This window comes from Lucilia sericata, unplaced genomic scaffold, assembly GCF_015586225.1.
Source record: "Lucilia sericata isolate MDLA Ls3-8-SP2 unplaced genomic scaffold, ASM1558622v1 Contig000265F_arrow, whole genome shotgun sequence".
NCBI classification, from domain to species: domain Eukaryota; kingdom Metazoa; phylum Arthropoda; class Insecta; order Diptera; family Calliphoridae; genus Lucilia; species Lucilia sericata.
The window spans coordinates 71,428-84,519 of NW_023994290.1; the positions used below are offsets into that span (position 1 = coordinate 71,428).

General features: G+C 31.4%; 2 protein-coding genes across 2 annotated transcripts in view; both read right to left on the reverse strand.

Moving 5' to 3' along the window:
• LOC119602934 (myb-like protein X) overlaps window positions 1–13,092 on the reverse strand; it is a gene marked incomplete at its 3' end in the record, with an annotated part of 44,090 nt that overhangs the window by 18,038 nt on the left and 12,960 nt on the right. The gene's annotated exons all lie outside the window — the stretch shown is intronic.
• LOC119602933 (trypsin-1) lies at window positions 1,763–3,345 on the reverse strand. Its single transcript, XM_037954739.1, has 4 exons — window positions 3,050–3,345; window positions 2,722–2,947; window positions 2,094–2,659; window positions 1,763–2,032 (listed from the first exon to the last, which is right to left on the reverse strand). Exons 1-4 carry the CDS (start codon window positions 3,113–3,115, stop codon window positions 1,859–1,861), a joined length of 1,032 nt encoding a protein of 343 aa, XP_037810667.1. The 5' UTR covers window positions 3,116–3,345; the 3' UTR covers window positions 1,763–1,858.

Consider the following 13,092-nt stretch of genomic DNA (forward strand, 5'->3'; position numbering starts at 1 on the left):
ACAGAACTAGAACAGAACTAGACAGAACTAGAACAGAACTAGAACAGAACTAGAACAGAACTAGAACAGAAGAACTAGAACAGAACTAGAACAGAACTAGAACAGAACTAGAACAGAACTAGAACAGAACTAGAACAGAACTAGAACAGAACTAGAACAGAACTAGAACAGAACTAGAACAGAAACTAGAACTCGAACAGAACTAGAACAGAACTAGAACAGAACTAGAACAGAACTAGAACAGAACTAGAACAGAACTAGAACAGAACTAGAACAGAACTAGAACAGAACTAGAACGAACTAGAACAGAACTAGACGAACTAGAAAAGAACTAGAACAGAACTAGAACAGAAACTAGAACAGAACTAGAACAGAAACTAGAACAGAACTAGAACAGAACTAGAACTAGAACTAGAACAGAACTAGAACAGAACAACAGAACTAGAACAGAACTAGAACAGAACTAGAACAGAACTAGAACTAGAACAGAACTAGAACAGAACTAGAACAGAACTAGAACAGAACTAGAACAGAACTAGAACGAACTAGAACAGAACTAGAACAGAACTAGAACAGAACTAGAACAGAACTAGAACAGAACTAGAACAGAACTAGAACAGAACTAGAACAGAACTAGAACAGAACTAGAACAGAAACTAGAACAGAACTAGAACAGAACTAGAACAGAACTAGAACAGAACTAGAACAGAACTAGAACAGAACTAGAACAGAACTAGAACAGAACTAGAACAGAACTAGAACAGAACTAGAACAAAACTAGAACAAACTAGAACAGAACTAGAACAGAACTAGAACTGAACTAGAACAGAACTAGAACAGAACTAGAACAGAACTAGAACAGAACTAGAACAGAACTAGAACAGAACTAGAACAGAACTAGAACAGAACTAGAACAACTAGAACAGAACTAGAACAGAACTAGAACAGAACTAGAACGAACTAGAACAGAACTAGAACAGAACTAGAACGAACTAGAACAGAACTAGAACAGAACTAGAACAGAACTAGAACAGACTAGAACAGAACTAGAACAGAACTAGAACAGAACTAGAACAGAACTAGAACAGAACTAGAAAAAACTAGAAAAGAACTAGAAAAGAACTAGAAAAGAACTAGAAAGAATTAGAACAGAACTAGAACAGAACTAGAACAGAACTAGAACAGAACTAGAACAGAACTAGAACAGAACTAGAACAGAACTAGAACAGAACTAGAACAGAACTAGAACAGAACTAGAACAGAACTAGAACAGAACTAGAACAGAACAGAACTAGAACAGACCTAGAACAGAACTAGAACAGAACTAGAACTGAACTAGAACTAGAACTGAGCTAGAACTGAACTAGAACTGAACTACAACTGACCAAGAACTGAATTTACTCTCATTATTTCTCCTGCTGAGAGTTTAACAATGTAAACAGGAAAGACTTAAGAAGAAGTAACAAACCTGCTGATACGCAAAAGGAATGTAAACATAAAAGACTTGAGCAACAAACTTGTAATTATAAGCTGGATTAGGGACCACGCATTTGAAAGACTTAAGCAGCAAACTTGTGTAAAAGGAAAAAGTGAAATCAAAGACTTCAGCAGCAAACTTAAAAAAATGGCGGCATTTGTTAAGGCTTCCCTAGTAAGGGAGAAACAAAAGACTTAGCAAAGAAACTTTAAGCAAGCTTTTGCTAAGGAAATGTCTGGTTTTTGTAGGAAAAGAACATTTTAAATAAAACGCTTTAAATAATACAATTTCAAGATTTTTTATTAAAATTTCTTTAATTTATTAGGCACAAATAATAAATAATTTTAAATTACAAATTAAATTATTGGGATCTTTGTGAACTTAACGCACACAATAGCAGGCATCCCGGGTATTGGCAGCAATCCAGTCCAGATATTTACTAACCCTAGTATAAACCCCGGGAGCATTAGGATTGGCACAGCCATAGCCAAAGGAGACAACACCCGCTAAACGGAAAATACCATCGCGAACAATCAAAGGACCGCCACTGTCACCCTGAAGAAGGAAAACAACACAGTAGTAAAATCAAATTTTATTTCAGCTTTAAAAAACTTACCTGACAAGCATCTTTACCACCCTCCAGATAACCGGCACACAACATGGTCTCCAAAATCATGGATTTATAAGAAGTGGCTCTACACTGGGCATTGGTGAGAACGGGCACCACTACCTCTTGCAAATAAGTGGACTGATCACCACCATCTGAGGTCAAACCCCAGCCTGCAACGATGGCCTTTTTAAAATCGAAATTTTGATTGGCATGTATGGGTAAACAGACAGGTCTGATGGGATCTAGCAGAGGTACCGGCTGGTCGAGTCTTAACAAAGCTATATCGTTTTGTAGGGTGGTAGGATTATAGAGTCCATGCATATTGGCAAAGGCTACCTTGCGAACAATGCCTTGGGAAGCGGAATTTTTATTCAATTGCAACAGTTTGATGGTAATACCCTTCATATCCATGCCATATACACAATGGGCTGCGGTGAGAGCATAACGGTCATTAATGAGAGTGGCGCCACAGAATTGGAAAGATCCCCTTAGCATTTGAGCAATCCAGGGATATTTATTGGTGCGTACACGTGTTCCACCCACAATACGATTAACATTGGGCACACCACAGGCTGCAGGGAGGAGTTACAATCAATTTCAAGTTTTTCGTTGGATTTCTAGGGAATTTACTTACTGCAGGTGGCACATTTATTGCCCAAGAAGTATTTACTTTCTCCTGCTGCTGGCGCAGCAGCTGTATCCAATGTTTCACTTAAGATGGAGGATAAAATTTGCTGTTTATGCTCGGTAATCAAATCATCTATGAAATCTCCTTGCACTCCGGGAGGCAGACCATTATCCGTTTGATTTTGTGGCTCTAGGGCATTTTTCAAGGGTCTAGGATAAACATAACCTTGAAACTAGGACAACAAATGCCATAGTAAGTAAAAAACAAACTTTTTAATAATTTGTATATATTTTTTTTGTAATTTTTGCACTTTTTTTTAATTTCTTTCCATTACCTTGGTTTGAGCACTTAAAATCACTGATATTTGTATAAAAATACTTAAAATTAATAAAAATTTCATTTTAAAAACACTTTCACCATTTGCTACAAAAAAATCTTAAAATTTATTCTTTTAGAATGATGTTAACCGTTTCAATACTTTCCTTGAACTGTCAAAGAAAGTTTTTGGTTAACGGTTTTTTATATCGGCCAATTTAAAAAAAAAAAAAAACTTTAAAGAGATTATAAATAAATTATAACAAAAAAAATTTAAAAAAATCACTTTGTAACTTGATATTCTCAATAAAAATTGAGCACAAATCAATAATTTATATAAAATCCGCCAAAGGCCAAAATGAGTTTGCTACAATTTCAAGAACCTTTTCTCTAAACTAGACGCAACAAGTTTAGATAATGAAATCACAAGTATTACTTTGCATAATTTATTAAAACTATGAAAGGTTTATTGAAATTTTATGCAAACCTAAGGAATTGTCTTGAGAAATGACCTAAATTAATTAAAATATCATTCAAAGCTTAAAAAGCTGTTACGCTTACATAAATTTGTATAAATAATTTTTCTTTATTTTATTTAAATTTTTTTTGCATTTTTCTAAATCATAATTTATTAATGATTTAACACTTTTGCAAACATTTCTAATTTGTTTCCTTTGTTATAAATAAAATTTATGGGTTTAATTCTCCCACATTTAGCGGTATTCCCCCGCATAAATAAGTCACTAACTAGAAAATAAACAAAAGACTTAGGAAACATGCATAACTGTAGCAAAAATTTACGGTTATTGGTCTTATTTGGTCATAATACTAGAACAAAACTAGAACAGAACTAGAACTGAACTAGAACTGAACTAGAACTGAACTAGAACTGAACTAGAACTGAACTAGAACTGAACTAGAACTGAACTAGAACTGAACTAGAACTGAACTAGAACTGAACTAGAACTGAACTAGAACTGAACTAGAACTGAACTAGAACTGAACTAGAACTGAACTAGAACTGAACTAGAACTGAACTAGAACTGAACTAGAACTGAACTAGAACTGAACTAGAACTGAACTAGAACTGAACTAGAACTGAACTAGAACTGAACTAGAACTGAACTAGAACTGAACTAGACTGAACTAGAACTGAACTAGAACTGAACTAGAACTGAACTAGAACTGAACTAGAACTGAACTAGAACTGAACTAGAACTGAACTAGAACTGAACTAGAACTGAACTAGAACTGAACTAGAACTGACTAGAACTGAACTAGAACTGAACTAGAACTGAACTAGAACTGAACTAGAACTGAACTAGGAACTGAACTAGAACTGAACTAGAACTGAACTAGAACTGAACTAGAACTGAACTAGAACTGAACTAGAACTGAACTAGAACTGAACTAGAACTGAACTAGAACTGAACTAGAACTGAACTAGAACTGAACTAGAACTGAACTAGAACTAAACTAGAACTGAACTAGAACTGAACTAGAACTAAACTAGAACTAAACTGAACTAGAACTAAACTAGAATGAAACTAGAACTGAACTAGAACTGAACTAGAACTGAACTAGAACTGAACTAGAACGAACTAGAACTGAACTAGAACTGAACTAGAACTGAACTAGAACTGAACTAGAACTGAACTAGAACTGAACTAGAACTGAAACTAGAACTAGAACGCTGAATAGAACTGAACTAGAACTGAACTAGAACTGAACTAGAACTGAACTAGAACTGAACTAGAACTGAACTAGAACTGAAACTAGACTGAACTAGAAACTGAACTAGAACTGAATAGAAACTGAACTAAAACAGAACTAGAACTGAACTAGAACAGAACTAGAAACAGAAACTAGAACTGAACTAGAACAGACTAGAACAGAACTAGAACTAGAAACAGAAACTGAACAGAACTAGAACAGAACTAGAACAGAACTAGAACAGAACTAGAACAGAACTAGAACAGAACTAGAACAGAACTAGAACAGAACTAGAACAGAACTAGAACAGAACTAGAACAGTAAAACAGAACTAGAACAGAACAGAACTAGAACAGAACTAGAACAGAACTAGAACAGAACTAGAACAAAACTAGAACAGAACTAGAACAGAACTAGAACAGAACTAGAACAGAACCAGAACAGAACTAGAACAGAACTAGAACAGAACTAGAACAGAACTAGAACAGAACTAAACAAACAGAACTAGAACAGAACTAGAACAGAACTAGAACAGAACTAGAACAGAACTAGAACAGAACTAGAACAGAACTAGAACTGAACTAGAACTGAACTAGAACAGAACTAGAACAGAACTAGAACAGAACTAGAACAGAACTAGAACAGAACTAGAACAGAACTAGAACAGAACTAGAACAGAACTAGAACAGAACTAGAACAGAACTAGAACAACTAGAACAGAAACTAGAACAGAACTAGAACAGAACTAGAACAGAACTAGAACAGAACTAGAACAGAACTAGAACAGAACTAGAACAGAACTAGAACAGAACTAGAACAGAACTAGCACAGAACTAGAACAGAATAGAACAGAACTAGAACAGAACTAGAACAAGAACTAGAACAGAACTAGAACAAACCTAGAACAGAACTAGAACAGAACTAGAACAGAACTAGAACAGAACTAGAAAGAACTAGAACAGAACTAGAACAGAACTAGAACAGAACTAGAACAGAACTAGAACAGAACTAGAACAGAACTGAACAGAACTTAGAACAGAACTAGAACAGAACTAGACAGAACTAGAACAGAACTAGAAAGACAGAACTAGAACAGAACTAGAACAGAACTAGAACAGAACTAGAACAGAACTAGAACAGAACTAGAACAGAACTAGAACAGAACTCGAACAGAACTAGAACAGAACTAGAACAGAACTAGAACAGAACTAGAACAGAACTAGAACAGAACTAGAACAGAACTAGAACAGAACTAGAACAGAACTAGAACAGAACTAGAACAGAACTAGAACAGAACTAGAACAGAACTAGAACAGAACTAGAACAGACTAGAAGAACTAGAACAGAAACTAGACAGAACTAGAACAGAACTAGAACAGAACTAGAACAGAACTAGAACAGAACTAGAACAGAACTAGAACAGAACTAGAACAGAAACTAGAACAGAACTAGAACAGAACTAGAACAGAACTAGAACAGAACTAGAACCAGAAACTAGAACAGAACTAGAACAGAACTAGAACAGAACTAGAACAGAACTAGAACAGAACTAGAACAGAACTAGAACAGAACTAGAACAGAACTAGAACAGAACTAGAACAGAACTAGAACAGAACTAGAACAGAACTAGAACAGAACTAGAACAGAACTAGAACAGAACTAGAACAGAACTAGAACAGAACTAGAACAGAACTAGAACAGAACTAGAACAGAACTAGAACAGAACTAGAACAGAACTAGAACAGAACTAGAACAGAACTAGAACAGAACTAGAACAGAACTAGAACAGAACTAGAACAGAACTAGAACAGAACTAGAACAGAACTAGAACAGAACTAGAACAGAACTAGAACAGAACTAGAACAGAACTAGAACAGAATTAGAACAGAACTAGAACAGAACTAAGAAGTATTTCGCGTTATGCATTTTATAAAAATATAATTCGTAATTTTAGGAATTTTAAAAATTTTCCCATGTTTGTTTACACTAAAAACTAATTATATTTTGTTATTGTTTTTATAAAGTTTTTGTTGCTTAAAAAGCTTAAAACTTTTGCATTGATTTAAATTTCCCACCATAATTTATACATTTTTTTAAATTTGGCTTTTTGCCCAACAAAAAGCATATTCATTCATAAAAGTGTTTGTTTGCCTTATTTTAGCAATGAAATTTTATACTATCACTTTTAAATTTGTATTTTAATTTATTTAAGGTAACACTTGATTTTTGTTATTTCGTTAACACTTACTCGGGTTTCATATTAAATAAAAACAAGTCGGATTTTATATTGTAAAATAAATTTTTCTTTAAAAGATTATTTAATATGCCTTACGGCATTTTATTAACTTTATTATATTACAACGTTTTGGGTTTTCTTTTTTTTTCATTTAATTCATATAATACTTTATTTGTTGTTATTGCTATCGTAACGGCCACTAGTCTTGGTCCATTTATAGCATAAAGTTTTTTTTTGCGTTCAAATAAAGTAGCTCAAGTTTCAGTTTATAGTAAGAACGTGTATAAATTTTTCAGTTATGTGCAATTTGACCATTACTTTGGTTTGCGTAGTTTTTATTTTTTGTTTCTATTTGGCAATATTAATGAAAGCTATTTTTTTTTTTTTTTTTTGCTTTAAATCTGTATATTGGGTGCGTGTTTTTCATATTAAAACAAAGTATTTTCTGTCTTTAAACAAAAGTGAAGGAGGTGTGTATTTGATTACTATAAACCAATGACTTAAATGTTTGTTAGTTTTTGGTTTTTTGCAGAGACAGGTTTAAAATTAATATAAAAAAATGGCAAGTGTTAATTAAATTGAGATTATTAAAGAAAAAATAACTGACCAGGGTTAATGAACAATTCGATTAGATAATGATTTTGCGAAGACATATAAATTAAAAATATTTTAATTTTCTTTGACTTTGTATCGTGTTTTTTAATTTTATAAACTGTTTATAAATGGTTTGTTGAAGGCATTTATTTCCTTAATCCCGTTTAAATCAGAGTAAGAGAAATTTTTATTGAGAAAATACTTTTCGTAGCCATAAGGTTTGTTTCTTAAGTCTTTTGTTTAAATTTTTTATAATAATGCCGCCATTTTTAAAAGTTTGTTGTTTAAGTCTTTTGATTTATTTTCCCACTTTTATTTTTAATGCAAGTTAGTTGTGTTCTGTCTTAGTTCTGTTCTAGTTCAGTTCTAGTTCTGTTCTAGTTCTGTTCTAGTTCTGTTCTAGTTCTGTTCTAGTTCTGTTCTAGTTCTGTTCTAGTTCTGTTCTAGTTCTGTTCTAGTTCTGTTAGTTCTGTTCTAGTTCTGTTCTAGTTCTGTTCTAGTTCTGTTCTAGTTCTGTTCTAGTTCTGTTCTAGTTCTGTTCTAGTTCTGTTCTAGTTCTGTTCTAGTTCTGTTCTAGTTCTGTTCTAGTTCTGTTCTAGTTCTGTTCTAGTTCTGTTCTAGTTCTGTTCTAGTTCTGTTCTAGTTCTGTTCTAGTTCTGTTCTAGTTCTGTTCTGTTCTAGTTCTGTTCTAGTTCTGTTCTAGTTCTGTTCTAGTTCTGTTATAGTCCTGTTCTAGTTCAGTTCTAGTTCAGTCCTGTTCTAGTTCAGTTCTAGTTCAGTTCTGTTCTAGTTCAGTTCTGTTCTAGTCTGTTCTAGTTCTGTTCTAGTTGTGTTCTAGTTGTGTTCTAGTTCTGTTCTAGTTCTGTTCTAGTTCTGTTCTAGTTCTATTCTAGTTCTGTTCTAGTTCTGTTCCAGTTCTGTTCCAGTTCTGTTCTAGTTCTGTTCTAGTTCTGTTCTAGTTCTGTTCTAGTTCTGTTCTAGTTCTTCTAGTTCTGTTCTAGTTCTGTTCTAGTTCTGTTCTAGTTCTGTTCTAGTTCTGTTCTAGTTCGTTCTAGTTCTGTTCTAGTTCTGTTCTAGTTCTGTTCTAGTTCTATTCTAGTTCTGTTCTAGTTCTGCTCTAGTTCTGTTCTAGTTCTGTTCTAGTTATGTTATAGTTCTAGTTCTTTTCTAGTTCTGTTCTAGTTCTGTTCTAGTTCTGTTCTAGTTCTGTTCTAGTTCTGTTCTAGTTCTGTTCTAGTTCTGTTCTAGTTCTGTTCTAGTTCTAGTGTTCTAGTTCTCTTCTAGTTCTGTTCTAGTTCTGTTCTAGTTCTGTTCTAGTTTTGTCCTTTTCTCCTTAAACCCAATAAAAATGCAAAGAATATGAACAAAGTAGACGTCTCAAGAAAAACACTTGTTTTAACCTTAAACCTTAATTTTGTTTCCAACCAAAGAGTAATCATAAAATCTGTCAAGAGAGAGAAAAAGGAAGAAGAGTTTTGCACAAAGAATGAAAGAGATAAAATTGTTTACCAACACTCATATTTAAGCAACACATAATGAAAAGAACAGAACAAAAATTTAGGTCAATAGAACATTTACCAAGAAGACAACATTCTTAAAACCCATTAAACAAACAGAAAAAAAAGAAGATGTTAAAGACACACAACTGAGATTCAAAAAGATTCCACAAGATATTGAAGCTGACAAAATGTAGTAAAACAAACAGCTTTAAAAGTCTGGTAAATGATTTAAGTCTAGATATTAAGAAGAAAAAAACCTACAAATGAAAGTCTTAAAATAAGAAAATAAAAAAACTACTTAAAACACTCAAGAACACTCATCAATAGAAACTTGTTTTTTATATGGACGTGAAAAAAACAACTACAGTACTTTGTCTTTGGCTTTAAACTTACAGGCATCAGCTACAAACTATCTATCTTTCCCTCCATTTATATTGATATTAAAGATTAAGGTTAATACAAATGTTAAGGGTACTGGTTACTCTTTTTTTTTCCCCTCTTCATGTTAGCTTGATTACCATGGTGGGTTTTTTTTTTTTTTTTTTTTTTTTCTGTTGTTACTCCTCTATTAAAGCTTAGTAATGATATTGTGGTTTTTGAAAAAAACAAAATTGTTTAAGTATAAAATAAAGAAAGGAAACATTATAGCTGCTGTATAAACAATGGTGTTGAAGTTATTAATATTGATTAATTGAAAAGTTATAAACATTTTATAAAGCCACAAGAAAAAAGAGTTATAGTAAAAATTAAAACACATAAATCTTAATAAAAATTAAAATTTTTTAAAAGAAACCAATAAAGGTCTTATTCATAAACTTTTATCAAAGGTTTATAAATCAAATTTTCATACAAAATTTGTTCTATAAACGTCTGATAAAAGTTTATGAATAAGGCAGTAAAAGTTAAAGCTTTAAATAAGAAGCTATACTTTAAAAAAGCAAAGTAACGAAAAAATATCCCAAATTTTGTATAAAACCTAAAGAAAATTGTGTTAAAGGGAAAGAGGCACTATTTTTTGGCTTAATTTAAAGACAACAACATTAGCTATGAAATTATGAATAATCGTGTCAGAAATGTTTGCCTAGACTTTTCATATTTGAGTTCAAAATTTGATATTTTTGAAAAAATTTAATTTTTGTTTTCTTAATTTCTTTTTTTTAACGAACTAAATGTTCACAACGCACAATTTTTTTTTTCAATATTTCCTAGTTTCACATAGAGGTCTCGCGACATATGGAGAAAGTAAACACAAAGTTCAATATGTTTTTCTTTTCATTTTGTTCTAAACTGTGCAGTTAGGGTAGTTAGTTAGGTTCGTTAGTTAGCTTAGTGTAGTTTGTTAGTAGTTAGTTTTTTAGTTAGTAGTTAGGTAGTTAGTTAGTAGTTGTTAGTTGTTAGTTAGTTAGTTAGTTTAGTTAGTTCGTTAGTTAGTTAGTTAGTTAGTTAGTTAGGTTAGTTAGTTAGTTAGTTAGTTAGTTAGTTAGTTAGTCGTTAGTAGGTTAGTTAGTAGTTAGTTAGTTAGTTAGTTGTTAGTTAGTTAGTTCGTTAGTTAGTTGAGTAGTTAGTTAGAGTTAGTAGTAGTTAGTAGTTAGTTAGTTAGTTGTTAGTTAGTTAGTTAGTTAGTTAAGTTAGTTAGTTAGTTAGTTAGTTAGTTAGTTAGTTAGTTAGTTGTAGTTAGTTAGTTAGTTAGTTAGTTAGTAGTTAGTTAGTTGTAGTAGTTAGTTAGTTAGTTAGTTAGTTAGTTAGTTAGTTAGTAGTTAGTTAGTTAGTTAGTTAGTTAGTTAGTTAGTTAGTTAGTTAGTTAGTAGTTAGTTAGTTAGTTTAGTTAGTTAGTAGTAGTTAGTTAGTTAGTTAGTTAGTTAGTTAGTTAGTTAGTTAGTTAGTTAGTTAGTTAGTTAGTTAGTTAGTAGTTAGTTAGTTAGTTAGTTAGTTAGTTAGTTTAGTTAGTTAGTTAGTTAGTTAGTTAGTTAGTTAGTTAGTAGTTAGTAGTTAGTTAGTTAGTTAGTTAGTAGTTAGTTAGTTAGTGTTAGTTAGTTAGTAGTTAGTTAGTTAGTTAGTTAGTTAGTTAGTTAGTTAGTTAGTAGTTAGTTAGTTAGTAGTTAGTTAGTTAGTTAGTAGTTAGTTAGTTAGTTAGTTAGTTAGTTAGTTAGTTAGTAGTTAGTTAGTTAGTTAGTTAGTTAGTTAGTTAGTTAGTTAGTTAGTTAGTTAGTTAGTTAGTTAGTTAGTTAGTTAGTTAGTAGTTAGTTAGTTAGTTAGTAGTTAGTTAGTTAGTTAGTTAGTTAGTTAGTTAGTTAGTTAGTTAGTTAGTTAGTTAGTTAGTTAGTTAGTTAGTTAGTTAGTTAGTTAGTTAGTTAGTTAGTAGTTAGTTAGTTAGTTAGTTAGTTAGTTAGTTAGTTAGTAGTAGTTAGTTAGTAGTTAGTTAGTTAGTTAGTTAGTTAGTTAGTTAGTTAGTTAGTAGTTAGTTAGTTAGTTAGTAGTTAGTTAGTATTAGTTAGTTAGGTTGTTAGTTAGTTAGTTAGTTAGTTAGTTAGTTAGTTAGTTAGTTAGTTAGTTAGTAGTATTAGTAGTTAGTTAGTTAGTAGTAGTTAGTATTAGTTAGTTAGGTAGTTAGTTAGTTAGTTAGTAGTTAGTAGTTAGTTAGTTAGTTAGTTAGTTAGTAGTTAGTTAGTTAGTTAGTGTAGTAGTTAGTTAGTTAGTTAGTTAGTTAGTTAGTTAGTTCGTTAGTTAGTTAGTTAGTTAGTTAGTTAGTTAGTTAGTTAGTTAGTTAGTTAGTAGTTAGTTAGTTAGTTAGTTAGTTAGTTAGTTAGTTAGTAGTTAGTTAGTTAGTTAGTTAGTTAGTTAGTTAGTTAGTTAGTTAGTAGTAGTTAGTTAGTTAGTTAGTTAGTTAGTTAGTTAGTTAGTTAGTTAGTTAGTTAGTTAGTTAGTTAGTTAGTTTGTTTGTTTGTTTGTCAAGCACACTTTTTGCATGATATTTTTCTTATTTCATGATTATTATCTTAATCACCTTAACATTCCTGTTAACTCTGCTCATAATTTAATTTGATTTCAACCTCCTACTCCTCATTACAACCTCTTCCAACTTTTAAAAAGCCATAAATATTTTAACACTAATTTAAACATATTTAATCAATTAATTGTGACAGCACGTTCAGCAACAGCAGAAAATACAATTTGAATAAAAAAATTTACAAAATAACATAAGATAACTTTAAAACAGCAACCAAACAACAACTACAACAACAACATTATAAAAAGGCATTCTAAAATGCAAATTACAAAATCAGGTTGTTAATGTTTGTTTGTAGCTTGAATTACTAAAAGCAACATTAAACTTAAAAAAATATTCAATTCCAAAGCTTAAGCTAAAGAAAAAATTTAACAAAAAAATTACTGCAAACATTGCTTAAAAAATTGCAACAACAAAAATGCAATTGAAATTTAAAAAAAACATTGAAGCAAAAAAATTAAAAAAAAACATTCATGAAGAAAGAAGAAAAAAAGTTGAAAAAAAAAACAACAGAAACCGTTTCTTACTGTGGCCAACTGGTTTTAACCCAGTTTCTTTATTTTCCTTCTCTTTTTCTCTCTTCAGCGAGCTGTGGGGAGTTTTTTACTTAGAAAAAAAAAAACAACTATATAGTATAACAACAACTGCTGCACTACACACTTGTTTTGTTGCAACTCGTAAAATAAAACATTGATAAATAAACAGATAAAAATTGGTTTGAAATTATACAAAGTAATGCTGCAACATGCAAAAATTTCTTGTAGGCCTCGTAAAGGTTTTGAAAGTAGAAACAAATAATTAATTTGATAACAAAAAAACAACAGGCAATTGATTTGACTGTAGATCAGACTATAGTGGAGAGAAGAGATCAGTGTATAGTCAAGACTTTAGCTCAATCTATAGTCAAGACTATAGATCATTCTATAATCGAGATTATAGATCAGTCTATAGACGAGACTATAGATCAGTCTATAATCCCGACTATAGATCAGCTTATAGTGCAGACTACAGAT